The sequence below is a fragment of the Bufo bufo genome, chromosome 4 (genome assembly GCF_905171765.1).
Source record: "Bufo bufo chromosome 4, aBufBuf1.1, whole genome shotgun sequence".
Taxonomy (NCBI): Eukaryota; Metazoa; Chordata; class Amphibia; order Anura; family Bufonidae; genus Bufo; species Bufo bufo.
Window position 1 is genome coordinate 579,436,861 of NC_053392.1, and position 14,288 is coordinate 579,451,148.

The 14,288-nt window shown below is 45.6% G+C and overlaps 1 protein-coding gene across 1 annotated transcript in view; it reads left to right on the forward strand.

Moving 5' to 3' along the window:
- Positions 1–14,288, forward strand: part of UBR2 (ubiquitin protein ligase E3 component n-recognin 2) — a 141,507-nt gene that overhangs the window by 3,627 nt on the left and 123,592 nt on the right. The window contains 1 exon segment of the mRNA XM_040430376.1: positions 13,584–13,843. Coding sequence (XP_040286310.1) covers positions 13,584–13,843 — 260 coding nt within the window.

Below are 14,288 nucleotides of genomic sequence, written 5' to 3' on the forward strand. Positions count from 1 at the left end.
GACAGTTATGCGTTGTTAGCGTTTTTTGTGTCCATGTTTTTTTTTTTTTTGTCTAAGCACGTTGTAGCCATGGCATCATTTAAAAAAAAAAATCCAGGAAAACACATTTCATCACAGGGGAAAAAAAAACATTTAACGAAAGAAAAAACTCTTGCAGTTTAGGTCCTCGCACGCATGACTTGGGCTCTGGCTCATTTCACACTTGCATTTTTTTTTTTTGCATTTTTTTTTGCATTTTTTTGGATGGATTTTCCCTGGATGTCAAAAGGACACGGAAATGTGAGTGAGGCCTAAGGGGTCGTTAACGCACCGGATTTCTGGCCAGAATCTCTTCTTTTCTCGCAACGGCTAGAAGCCTCCTCCGCAGCCACGGACAAGAATAGGCATTTCTATCATAGTGCGGTCGTGAAATGCAGAACGCATGTCATCGGTGTTCGTGTTTTGCGGATCCGCAATTTGCAGACTGCAAATTACTTGCGGACGTGTGAATGTACCCTTAAGGTCCATTCACACGTATCCGCAAATTGCCGGCACTCTCATAGAAAATGCCTTTTCTTCTCCGCAATTGGGGTCAAGAATAGGATATGTTCTATTTTTTTGCGGATCCGCAAATGCGGATGCTAATAGCCCATTCCGGCCTCATTGAAAATGAATGGGTCCACACCTGTTCCGCAAAATTGCGGAACGGATGCGGTCACATTTTGTAGACTTGTGAATGGACCCTTAGGGCTCATTCACACGACCGTATGTCTTTTTCAGTGTTTTGCGGGCCGGATCCGTTTTTTATTTCCAGTAGTGTTTCCGTTCCGTTCCATTTTTCCGTATGGAATTTACAGTAATTACATAGAAAAAATTGGGCTGGGCATAAAATTTTCAATAGATGGTTCCGCAAAAATAAAACTGATACGAAAGACATACGGAGTAAGTTACGTATGTGTTCCGTTTGTTTTGCGGTCCCATTGACTTGAATGGAGTCACGGAAAGCGATTTGCGGACAATAATAGGACATGTTCTATCTTTCAACGGAACGGAAATAGGGAAACGGAATGCATACGGAGTACATTCCATTTTTTTTGCGGACCGTTAAAATGAATGTTTCCGTATGCAGACCGTATATGGAACGCAAAAAACGTTCGTGTGAATGAGCCCTTACTTTGAGACAAATTTTTACACCAGAATTGTGGTGCAGTCTTGTCACTAAATGGCGCCTCTTTCTTAGGCCACGAACCTTTGTGCTAAGCACCACCCCTTGTCTAGCATGGTGGGAAAAAGTGTAGAACCCCCTAGATGCGCCAAATTGTGCCACTTTGTTAGACATATATTTGGCGTATGCGCATTAGTAAGTCTGGGGCCATATGTTTTCCAGCTAACGTTCCAGGGCGCAGAAGCCAGAAAGACCTAAAACCCCGACCTAATGAACAGCGCGTGTGTCCTGCACTTCCTATAGACCCTCAGCTTACATCTGGAGCCGGAGTTTTTACCCATGAAAAACGCCAGGAAAAAAAACCTACGGATGAAAGCACCCGAACGCGCAAATATACCATGGGCCAAAAAAGTCCTGTATTTCATATTTCCCATAGACTTTCCGCCAACGCCGGGAGCTGGCACAAAAGTTAGGCCGTTTTTGGCAGCATGGAAACGCCAGACTAAATTTGTGTGCATGAGCCATTAAAGGGGTTGTGCCAAGTGGGGACGTTATCCCATATTCAGAATAGGGGGTGACTCGCTGTCTGTGGGAGTTCCGGTGATAGCCGTGTACAGATCTCGCCCGTCTCTGACACTCCCATACAAATGGAAGGAGCGGCTGCGCATATTTCCGACCACCACTTCCGTCCATTTCAGTGGGACTCCATGGGGGACGGGGCCCCCGTTTTCGGTGGGGTTCCTACCCCTGGGATCTAATAGCTGTCCCCTATCCTGTGGATAGGGGATAAAGTTCTGTAATCAGAATACCCCTTTAAAGGGCTTGCGTCACTTCAGCAAATGGTATTCATCATGTAGAGAAAGTTAATACAAGGCACTTACTAATGTATTGTGATTGTCCATATTGCCTTCTTTGCTGGCTGGATTCCTTTTTCCATCACATTATACACTGCTCGTTACCATGGTTACTACTAGGGATGTGCGAATCGATTTGCATGAAACATTGTTCTAATACTGTACGGAGCAGGAGCTTTTAACCCCTCAGATGCTGCGGTTAGAAGGATGGGACGTGTACTCCCTCTGTCTCCCAATCTGTTGTTGCTTGACCAAGTGGCATGCCTATTTCTGTCCTGAAGAAAGGATCAGCACATCAGAATCTAATCTTTCTCCGCACATCTGGTGTCAGGTGACCCCCCCATACACTTTGGGTTTCGTCTAAACCTGGCTGCCCAGGAAACAGCGCCACTCTTGTCACTAGACTGTGTCTGGTATTGCGTTTACTTGAATAGGGCTGAACTGTAACAACCTATAAAGTCCATGGGCTGGAGAGGCACGACTCACAGCCGGTTCAGACCTGCTCAACAAAGAGAAACCAATGCTTCCCTGTCGGCATGGTTCTCACCTGGGCGTTTTACAGCTCGTACGATCGCGCTGTAAAACGCCCGACGCCCCAAAAAGTTCAGGAGCTTCTTTGGGGCGTAGTGTCGCACGTTCCCGTACATAGACTTCCGGGCACGCGCGACAATGGGTGTTCGCTTGTCTCCGCTGCGCGATTGTAAACGCCCGTACAATCGCGCATACAGAGCGTACGTTCAGTACGCTCTGGTGTGAACCCAGCGTTATAGAAAAAGACAACCATTCTTGTTTTTCCAGTGTCATAAACCCTTCAGTTCTCACTTCATCATATACTGTCGAGTGAATACATAGAGACCGTTCCTTCCACATATCTGTCAGCCTTGTTGATTTAGTACATTAAAGGGCATCTGTCAGCAGTTCTGTACCTATGACACTGGCTGACCTGTTACATGTGCGCTTGGCAGCTGAAGGCGTCTCTGTTGGTCCCATGTTCATATTGCTGGGGAAAATTATGTTTTAATATATGCAAATGAGCCTGTAGGAGCAACGGGGGCGTTACCGTTACACCTAGAGGCTCTGCCCTCTCTACCACTGCTGCACAAGGACAGGCATTATGTTTTCTGACCCTGGCCCTGTCAAATAGCAGAGAGCAGTTGCAGAGAGAGCAGAGCCTCTAAGTGTAATGGTTACACCCCCGTTGCTCCTAGAGGCTCATTTGTATATAGTAAAACATCATTTTCTCGGGAATGTGGGCAAATATGAACATGGGACCAACACAGATGTCTTCAGCTGCCGAGCGCACATGTAACAGGTCAGCCAGTGTCATAGGTACAAATCTGCTGACAGATGCCCTTTAAAGGCTATGTATACCTTTTGGGTTAACTGTTTTTCTAAGGGTAATTTCACACTAGCGTTTTTGTTTTCTGGCATTGAGTTCCATTCTAGGGCCCTACCGGAAAAGAACTGATCAGTTTTATCCTAATGCATTCTGAATGGAGAACAATCCGTTCAGAATGCATCAGTTCAGTCCCTCTTACGTTTTTTTTTTACGGAGAAAATACCGCAGCATGCTGCAGTTTTCTCTCCGGCCAAACATACTGATCACTTGCCGGAATGCCGGATCCGGCATTAATTTACATTTAAGTGTGTTACTGCCGTCATTAAGTGTTCCGGCAAAACGGATCTGGCTTTCCGGTCTGCGCATGCGCAGACCTTTAAAAATGCAAAAAAAAAATCATACCGGATCCGTTTTTCCAGATGACACCGGAGAGACGAATCCATTATTTCAATGCATTTGTCACACGGATCCGTCTGACAAATGCCATCAGTTTGCGTCCGGATTGTCGGATCCAGCAGGCAGTTCTGGCGACGGAACTGCCTGCCGGAATCCTCTGCCGCAAGTGTGAAAGTAGCCTAACTATGTGACTGGTACTTTTCACTTGGTCATCTAACAAGCCTTATTATCTTAAACTACTGAGCAGTTATAAACACTTATTTAAGCCACATTCTTATCAGTAAGATTGAGATTTGATGAGTGTTTATAATGTCAGAGAGCAGAGATAAAGAGTCCATCTGCTCCTCAGATGACGGAAAAGGCAAAAAAGAAAGTGTCGCACATGTGGTATCGCCGTACTCAGGAGAAGTAGGGCAATATGTTTTGGGATGTATTTTTACATATACCCATGCTGGGTGAGAGAAATATCTCTGTAAATTGACAACTTTGTATAAAAAAAATTAAAAAGTTGTCATTTACAGAGATATTTCTCACACACAGTATGTGTATATGTAAAAAAAAACACCCAAAACACATTGCCCTACTTCTCCTGAGTACGGCGATACCACTTTTTTGCAGCCTAGGTGCACAAAGGGGCCCAAATACCTTTAGGATTTCACAGGGCATTTTTTATGCATTTGGATTCCAAACTACTTCTCACTCTTTAGGGCCCCTAAAATACCACGGCAGTATAAATACCCCACAAGTGACCCCATTTTGGAAAGAAGACACCCCAAGGTATTCCGTGAGGGGCATGGCGAGTTCCTAGAATATATTTTTTTTGGCACAAGTTAGCGGAAAATGATTTATTTATTTTTCCTCTTACAAAGTCTCATATTCCACTAACTTGTGACAAAAAATAAAATTTTACATGAATTCGCCATGCCCCTCACGGAATACCTTGGGGTGTCTTCTTTCCAAAATGGGGTCACTTGTGGGGTAGTTATACTGCCCTGGTATTTTAGGGGCCCTAAAGCGTGAGAAGTAGTTTGGAATCCAAATCCGCAAAACACATACGGACGTCTAAATGGAGCCTTACAGGGTGGTGATCAGGGAGTCTATATGGGGTGATCAGGGGTTAATAAGTGACAGGGGGGGTGTAGTGTAGTGTGGTGCTTGGTGCTACTTACAGAGCTGCCTGTGTCCTCTGGTGGTCGATCCAAGCAAAAGGGACCACCAGAGGACCAGGTAGCAGGTATATCAGACGCTGTTAACAAAACAGCGTCTGATATACCTTTCTGGGGTTAAAAATATCGCATCTACAGCCTGCCAGCGAATGATCGCTGCTGGCAGGCTGTAGATCAACTCGTTTACCTTGCCATCCTGTGAACAGGAAATCTCGGCTCATGCGAGATGACGGATCTATGCGTCCAGGAGGAATAACCCGGCCGCCCGCAGGACGCATCCCTGCGTTAGGCGGTCGGGAGGTGGTTAAAGGGATGCTGTTCAGAAAGGTGTTTTTTTTTTAAACTGAATATTCATAGATAACCATAGAATTTTGGCAGTTTTTCTTTTTCCTCTCGGCAGTGCTATGCCATTGAAAATGAAATGCACAGAGAGGCAAAACATCCTTTTGTCCTCTGTCAATTTACTGCTGCTGTGAGGTGATGTTTACTGAAGGGTAGTCCTCATGATTATAATAGTTGTAGAATTGGGGTGACAGTATGACGGCTCTATTCTCTTGATAGGACTAGATAGAGAAGAACAGTATTGCACTATCAATGTAACATGGGATGCTTTAATGGATGATGATCAGCTTGATTCGACACTGCATCCTTGCTGAAACCTTAGCCCAAAATCCTACATCTGGATGTCCCTAACCTCTTCTGGCCGACCACCTTTACAACTATTTTTTAGCTACTTCCTAGTTATGTCTGCGTCTGACACACAGTATGGTCAGCGTTACCACAACAGAGGACTCGTTCCTGGTCCTGAAATAAGGAAGGAAACCATAAAGGAGGCTGAGCGCACATGTGGCTACTTCTCGGGGTCTATCGAGTCTATGCCTTGTCATCCCTCCTGACGTGTCTCTCTTAGTAAATACGTGTTTTCCCCCTGAAATAACAGTTGTGGAGCTTTTTTTTCTTAAATGGGTTGTGTCGGCTGAGACCTAGTGATGTGCCACCAGTGTCATATCTGGGATCTGCACCTATCTTTAGAATGAGGTCCCCAAAGCAAAGGAACACACACCGCGCATGCGCTTCATTCTCTTCAGTGAAAGGAAAGAGGTGAGCGCTTGTGTGGTGTGCCCTCTTTTACTTTGGGGGGCCCGTTCTAGAAATAGGTGTGGGTCACAGACGTGGGACTCCCACCTATCAGACATTGGTGGCATGTCCTAGCATATCCCTTTTAAAGGAAACCTGTCATCAACTTTATGCTGCCCATACTAATGGCAGAATAAAGTACAGACAGGTGAGTTGATTTCAGGGGTCTGTCATTTACAAGTTAAAAGTAAGAGGTTGCCGAGAACCATCATCACAATAATTGCAGAATTGGCCTGGCAAAGAGTCACGGCCACCTGAGAAGAGTCCTGGTTATTCCTGCCCACCTGCTGATGACTGACAGGCTTCTACCTAGTTTTCTCCCTCTCTCTCTAGGAGAGAACTGCCAATCATCAGCAGATGGGGAGAGAGCCGGAGATTATGTATAACCATGACTCTTCTCAGGTAGATTTGACTCTTCTCAAGGCCTGGGCTGCAATGATTATGATGCTGGTTCTCGGCAACCAATTACTTTTAGCTCATGAGTGACACACCGCTGACATCAGCATTTCTGTCACTACTTTATGCTGCCCTCAGTGAGATCAGCATAAAGTTGATGACGGGTTCCCTTTAAACTACATTCACATCTCCTCCATTTAGTCATTCTGTAGTCTGTTCTGGCAGAGGAACAGACTACCAGAATTCTGTATCTGTCATAACTGGACACCGCTGCAAACGGCCATGCACTCCCAGATCCTCGGCCTAAACCCTCTGTTATTCCTTCTTGAAATAAATAAATACCATTCCTGACATCAATAGGGTCTGTTCTTAAACAGTCTACCACTATCTGCGCTGATATTCCTCAGCTAGGATTCTGCAAAAATGCTTGAATATGCCCTCACCGTTTCCTGCCTAGACTACTGTAACTTCCTCCTCTGTGGCCTTCCATCTAACCCTCCAATCCTCAACTCTGCTGCCCAACTAATACTCCTCTCACCCTGTTACTCCTCTGCCTCTCCCCTCTGCCAATCCCTTCACTGACTCCCCATTGCCCAGTGAATTCAGTTTAAAATACTAAAAAATACATATAAGGGTTCCCGGCCGTATTGCGTTTGTGTGCATGAGCCCTAAGGCCGTCTACAACCTGTCCCCTCCATACATCACCAAGCTATCTTCCCACACGGAGTCTCCGATCCTCACAAGACCTCCTTCTCTCCTCTTCCCACAATCACTTCCAAGATTTCTCCCGTGAATCCCCCACACTCAAGAACTCGCTACCCCAACATATCAGACTCTCACCTACAGTGTAGTCCTTCCAAAGAAACCTGAAAACCCACCTCTTCAGACAAGCCTACAACCAGTGACCCTGCTGCCTCTATACCGCCATGACCTGCTTCACCCGCACCTACTGTGTCCTTCCTCCATACCTCGTAGATTGAGTCCTTGTGGGCAGGGCCCTCTCTCCTTCTGTACCAGTCTGTGACTCGTCTTCCTCATGCTTATTGCAATTGTTTGTATTGTGTAGGTATATTAACTAACCGCTTAAATCGGTGTAAAAAGTAGACGTTTACAATTGTCATTAATTCTCAGCCTGGTAATGAACGTTAAAATAAAACGAAAACGAACTTTATTGCGGATTCAATACTAAAATCTGGGGCAGTACAGCCCACCTAAAGCGTCAAATGCAGGCTCGGGTGCAATAGTTAATTAATAGAAAATCACGGCCCACGGCTTTTGTCTGCAGTTCATGGCATTTTATTCATGCTACATCATACAAAATTCATGATCCAGTAATATCTCTGAAGCGCAATTGATTATAAGTGTTAGATTAGGTGACCGGACGTTTCGGCCTATCAAGGCCTTCCTCGGCGGTCTATTATCTAAGGCCTCTTTCACACTTGCGTTGTCCAGATCCAGCGTGTACTCCATTTGCCGCAGGTGCCCGCCGGATCCGGAAAAACGCAAGTGAACTGAAAGCATTTGAAGACGGATCCGTCTTCAAAATGCGTTCAGTGTTACTATGGCACCCAGGACGCTATTAAAGTCCTGGCTTCCATAGTAGTAGTGGGGAGCGGGGGAGCAGTATACTTACAGTCTGTGCGGCTCCCGGGGCGCTCCAGAATGACGTCAGAGCGCCCCATGCGCATGGATGACGTGTCTATGCGATCACGTCACCCATGCGCGTGGGGCGCCTTGACGTCACTCTGAAGCGCCCTGGGAGCCGCACGGACGGTAAGTATACTGCTCCCCACTACACTTCACCATGGCAAACAGGACTTTAGCGTCCTTGCAGCCATGGTAACCATTCAGAAAAAGCTAAACGTCGGATCCGGTAATGCGCCGAAACGACGTTTAGCTTAAGGCCGTATCCGGATTAATGCCTTTCAATGGGCATTAATTCCGGATCCGGCCTTGCGGCAAGTGTTCAGGATTTTTGACCGGAGTAAAAAGCACAGCATGCTGCGGTATTTTCTCCGGCCAAAAAACGTTCCGTTCCGGAACTGAAGACATTCATTCAGAATGCATGGGGATAATCCTGATCAGGATTCTTCCGGCATAGAGCCCCGACGACGGAACTCTATGCCGGAACAGAACAACGCAAGTGAATAAATGACCCCCATCGTTTTTAAAAACAGACATCGCCCATAGAATTGTATGGGAGGCAGTGCACAAGCTTGGCCACCATACAGCTCCTTCTCACCAGAGACTTGCTGCTGGCATTTTATTTTCTAGCAAATGATGGGGGTCCCAGTGGTCACAGCCTATGGATAGGTGAAAAGGGGGGGGGGGGGTGTCCGGATTCAGAGCTGAACCCGGACATAGCCCCTTTGAGTGGAGCATCGGGGCATTTCATGTTCCGATGCTCTTCCTTGCACTGCGATGCATTGCACAGGACAAGGGCTGTTTTGTTTATATTTTTACACTGCTAGGCAGAGACTTCCACCTAGCAGTGTTGCCAGTGACATCACCGGTACTAACGGGTAGGCTTTAGCGCTGCCCTAGCAGGTTTACAGGCTAGGACAGCGCTAAAGTTCGCCCATTAGTGCCGGTGACATCACCGGGCTCACTGCTAGGCGGAAGCCTTCACCTAGCATTCCCATAGTAAAACCCAGTATGTCACTGGATCTGGTAAAAAAAAGCCCCTGTCCTGCTCGATTTAGCGCATGGTAAGGCCTCATGCACACGACCGTTGTTGTGTTCCGTGTCCGTTGTTCCGTTTTCCGTGATTTTCTGCGGACCCATTGACTTTGAATGGGTCCGTCGAAAACTCGGATAATGCACCGTTTGTCATCCACGTCTGTGATCCGTGTTTCCAGTCCGTCAAAAAAATAGGACCTGTCCTATTTTTTTCAGGGACAACGGTTCGCGGACCCATTCAAGTCAATGGGTCCGTGAAAAAACACGGAGGCACACAAGATTGTCATCGCGTCTGTTTTTTTTCTATCATTTGCAAGGCAAACTTTTTTTTCACTTTCCTTCATGTCAAAAATCAAGAGACACGGAAGCGGAAACGGATCACGGAACAACGGAACCCCAGTTTTGCGGACCGTGAAAAAATACTGTCGTGAGCATGAGGCCTAAGGGAGAGCATGAAATGCTCCGATGCTGTGCTCAAAGGAGCTGCCTGGGTGAAGAAGGGGTTATGTCCGGGTTGAGCTCTGAACCCGGACAACCCTTTAATTAGTGACTGGTATACTGCTTTAATATGTAGCTTTACTTCACATAGATATATATCTTTCTCCTTGATTGCGAGGATGTTGTAGCTCCAATTTATCATGAGTTTATGTATCTTTGCCCCTATCATTGCATTCTACTCATTTTGGGCTAAAAATATATATATTTTTTAATTGGTTTTTATTAAAAATTGTCAACGCAGACCTTTAAATCTGTGAAAAAAAGAAATACTGGATCCGTTTTTTACAGATGACACCGAAGAGACGGATCCGGTATTTCAATGCATTTGTCAGACGGATCCGCATTCGGATCTGTCTGACAAATGCCATCCATTTGCGTCCGGATTGCCGACGGAATCCTCTGCCGCAAGTGTGAAAGTACCCTTAGTTACAGCTGTTTTGAACCCTACAATATGAGGACCTTCTCAAGATGGCTCCTTTGACAGTTCTCTGAGGACATATCTGCTTTCCCTCACTTCCCATACACACTTGCTGTAGCCAGCAGCTCGCTGCCAGCCAATTAGATTGGATTACTGAGAGACACGCCCCCGCACTTGGAAGCCTAATGCAGTACCGCCCCTCTGTCTTCTGTTTACACTGAAGGGAAGACAGAAAAGCCCTAGCAGCGGTCTTTAGGGACTAGATAGTATGTATTCGGTGGCTCACCAGTTGGACACAACAAAATGGGTGCACACTTCAATGGACTCGCCCGTCCCAAAAAAGAACTAAATAGAAAATGGATTGGAGAAGGGCACTCACTATATGGGAATACACAGAAATTTAATAAAACTCCACTTGGATGAATACAGGAGTTAAATCAATAAAATAACACAGTAGTAAAACCAATTGTAATGACACAGCAATAAAACCAATTGTGATGGCACAGCAATCAAATCAGCTGAAATAAACTGCCTAAAATAGCCAACCTGCTAACTAAAATGTAGTAAACATACACGTCCACACCTAGTTATGCAGAGTATATAGCCCGTAAGTTCACACTTGTAGAGTATCGGATTATGAGGTGTCCCTCATAAATTACACAAGCCTGCTGTGTCCAAAAAAACTCCAGGTTATTATGGGCAGACGAATGATTACTAGCGGGATTAGTATGGTATGTTAAAGAGGACCTTTCATCGGTCCAAACATTGTGAACTAAGTATCATGACATATACAGCGGCGCCCAGGGATCTCACTGCACTTACTATTATCCCTGGGCGCCGCTCCGTTCTCCCGTTATGTCCTCCGGTATGTTCGGGGACTTGGTTATAGTAGGCGGAGACTTAAGGGACTTGGTTATAGTAGGCGGAGTCTGCCCTTGTTCTGCTGGGCGTCTCCTTCTCCTAGGCTGTAGCGCTGGCCAATCGCAGCGCAGAGCTCACAGCCTGGGAGGTTTTCTCTCCCAGGCTGTGAGCTCTGCGATGCGATTGGCCAGCGCTACAGCCTAGGAGAAGGAGACGCCCAGCAGAACAAGGGCAGACTCCGCCTACTATAACCAAGTCCCCGAACATACCGGAGGACATAACGGGAGAACGGAGCGGCGATAGGGATAATAGTAAGTGCAGTGAGATCCCTGGGCGCCGCTGTATATGTCATGATACTTAGTTCACAATGTTTGGACCGATGAAAGGTCCTCTTTAACATACCATACTAATCCTGCTAGTAATCATTCGTCTGCCCATAATAACCTGGAGTTTTTTTGGACACAGCAGGCTTGTGTAATTTATGAGGGACACCTCATAATCCGATACTCTACAAGTGTGAACTTACGGGCTATATACTCTGCATAACTAGGTGTGGACGTGTCTGTTTACTACATTTTAGTTAGCAGGTTGGCTATTTTAGGCAGTTTATTTCAGCTGATTTGATTGCTGTGCCATCACAATTGGTTTTATTGCTGTGTCATTACAATTGTTTTTACTACTGTGTTATTTTATTGATTTAACTCCTGTATTCATCCAAGTGGAGTTTTATTAAATTTCTGTGTATTCCCATATAGTGAGTGCCCTTATAAGGTAATTACAGACCTTTTGGCAATCATTAACAGACTAACTCAGGTATACATGCCTAGCTCTAATCAACTAACAAATAAAAAAAAAAAAAAAAAAAAAATATATATATATATATATATATATATATATATATATATATATATATATATATGACAGTTACCCTTTAAATGAGTGTTAATAAGCTATCGGGAGCACAGAGATAAGGACTGTACATCCAGCTGTCGGAAAAGCAACCTGAAGGTTCAGTGTGAACGTGTAAGATACTCTGTATATAAATGTGCAGATAGACTGAAGAGTAACCATGTAGGGCAAAAATTGTTGAAAAATTTTAATAAAGACCAACTGAATTTTTTTTAGCCCAAAATGAATGAACTGTAATAATAAAAAAATAAAAATTGCTTTAAATAGCTTTTAAAGGGGTTTTCCGACATTTTAATACTGATGACCTATCCTCAGGATAGGTCATCATTATGTGATCGGTGGGGTCCGACGCCCGGGACTCTCGCCGATCAGCTGTTTCAGAAGGCCCTGACACTCCTGAGAGAGCCGTGTCCTTCTCCAGGTTTTCCTAGACCAGTGACGACACGTTCATAGGTCACGTGGCCTAGGCATAGCTCAGCCTCATAGAAGTTAATGGGCCTGAGCTGCGATACTAAGCACAGAACAGCGATGGCTCACCTTCGGCACGCCAGCTGTGGAGAAACTACAACTCCCAGCACGCTCCATTTGTTTCTATGCAGTTCTGAGAATAGCCAAGCAAGTGTGCATCTTGGGATGTTTTACCACAGCTGGAGTGCCGGAGGTTAGCCATCACAGCCCTAAGGGTCCATTCACACATCCGCAAAATGGGTCTGCATCTGTTCCGTAATTTTGCGGAACAGGTGCGGATCCATTCATTTTCAATGGGGCCGGAATGTGCTGTCCGCATCCTCATTTTCGGATTCGCACTTCCATTCCGCAAAAAAATAGAACATGTCCTATTCTTGTCCGCAATTGCGGACAAGAAAAGGCATTTTCTATAAGAATGCCGGCGATGTGCGTTCAGCAAAATGCAGAACGCACATTGCCGGTGTCCGTGTTTTGCGGATCCTCAAAACACATACAGACGTGTGAATGGACACTTAGGCATAATTGTTATGTGGCAAACGCAGTAAAAAAAAATTGCCTCGAAAATGGAGTCATATGATATTATACAACGTATTGCGCTGCGCTTGGTAAGCTGCAAGAAGTCAGCGGCAGCACTCACAGCTCTGGCGACTTCTGAAACATCTGATCGGTGGGGGTCCCGGGTGTCGCACCCCCACCAATCAGTTACTGAAGATAGGTCATCAGTATTAAAATGTCGGAAAACCCTTTTAAGTGCAGGCAGGCATTTTCTTGGCTGTACCAGTATAATTGTCATCTGTTCGCTTGTAGGTGGGTCTGACCGTTAGGTGCCAGCACATAGTTTTTATTGGTGGGGGATATTAAACAAGGGAAATTCCTATCTGGACATGTATTGATACCGGTAGTTTATCTATAGTATATATCTAGTATATGCCATAATATCCCAAATAGGTGTGGGCCCGACTATGGAAGGACAGGGGCCCACTGAATGGAGAGCACATTGCGCTTGCACGACTTTCTCCGTTCTTTGCTGTGATAGGCGAGCACTGGCTTAGCTATTTTTACAAGTCTCGTAGCGGTGACTAATTCTTTAGATCGCCACGCATGTGCAATGTGTTTTCCAGCACTTATGGGACCTGCTCCTATCAGATAGTCATAGCGTGTCCTATTGATATACCATAAATATCCTGATGGGGATACCCCTTTACACTTTACTTTGCTCATCGAAAGCAGTATTTGGGATGATTGGTAAAAGGGTTAAAAGAGGGTTCACACCTTCAGCATGAAGATATAACTGTGGGTTTTCTTTGCTTTTAAATAGAAATGGCTCCAAGCAACGGATCTTCCCAAAGAAGTCTACCAGCACCTGGCCTACTATGTCCCCAAAATCTACTGCAGACAAGCGGATCCGGTCACAGATCACGAGGAGATGTTGGCACAGCACACACTGCTGGGGGCACTGGAGTGGTATCTGTGCGGGGAGGATCCTGCCATTGGCATGCAGAAGCTGGAACAAGCAAGCAAACCGTCCCAGCTCTGCGGCCGCGTGTTCAAAGTGGGAGAACCAACATATTCCTGCAGGTGGGTTTACATGGATGTAGAAACCTGGGATTCCATACTTTTCCCAAGGACTATAACTTGATATACCAAAAAGTACATTTTTGTTTTTGGCAACCATCAGAATGTCTACAGCAGATAATGGCTAGGACATGCCCCCAATGTCGGATAGGTACACCTCTGGGACCCGCACCTATACTTAGAGCTTGCAAGGTTCCGGGGGGCACACCACGTATGGGAGTGCAGAAGTTCCATTAAAATTCATTTCTATGGGGCAGCCAGCTCTCAGCTATTTTCGGCAGTCCCATTGAAATGAATAGAGGGTGGCCGCACATGTGTGGTGCCCCCTCCAGCACTCCGCGGGCTCTGTTCTAAGTATAGCTGTCCCCCTGATATTCCCCCAATGTCCATGATGGGAATTTATTTTTATTTGAAAATCTCCTTTTCATGCAAAGGTAATTGCTAAAGG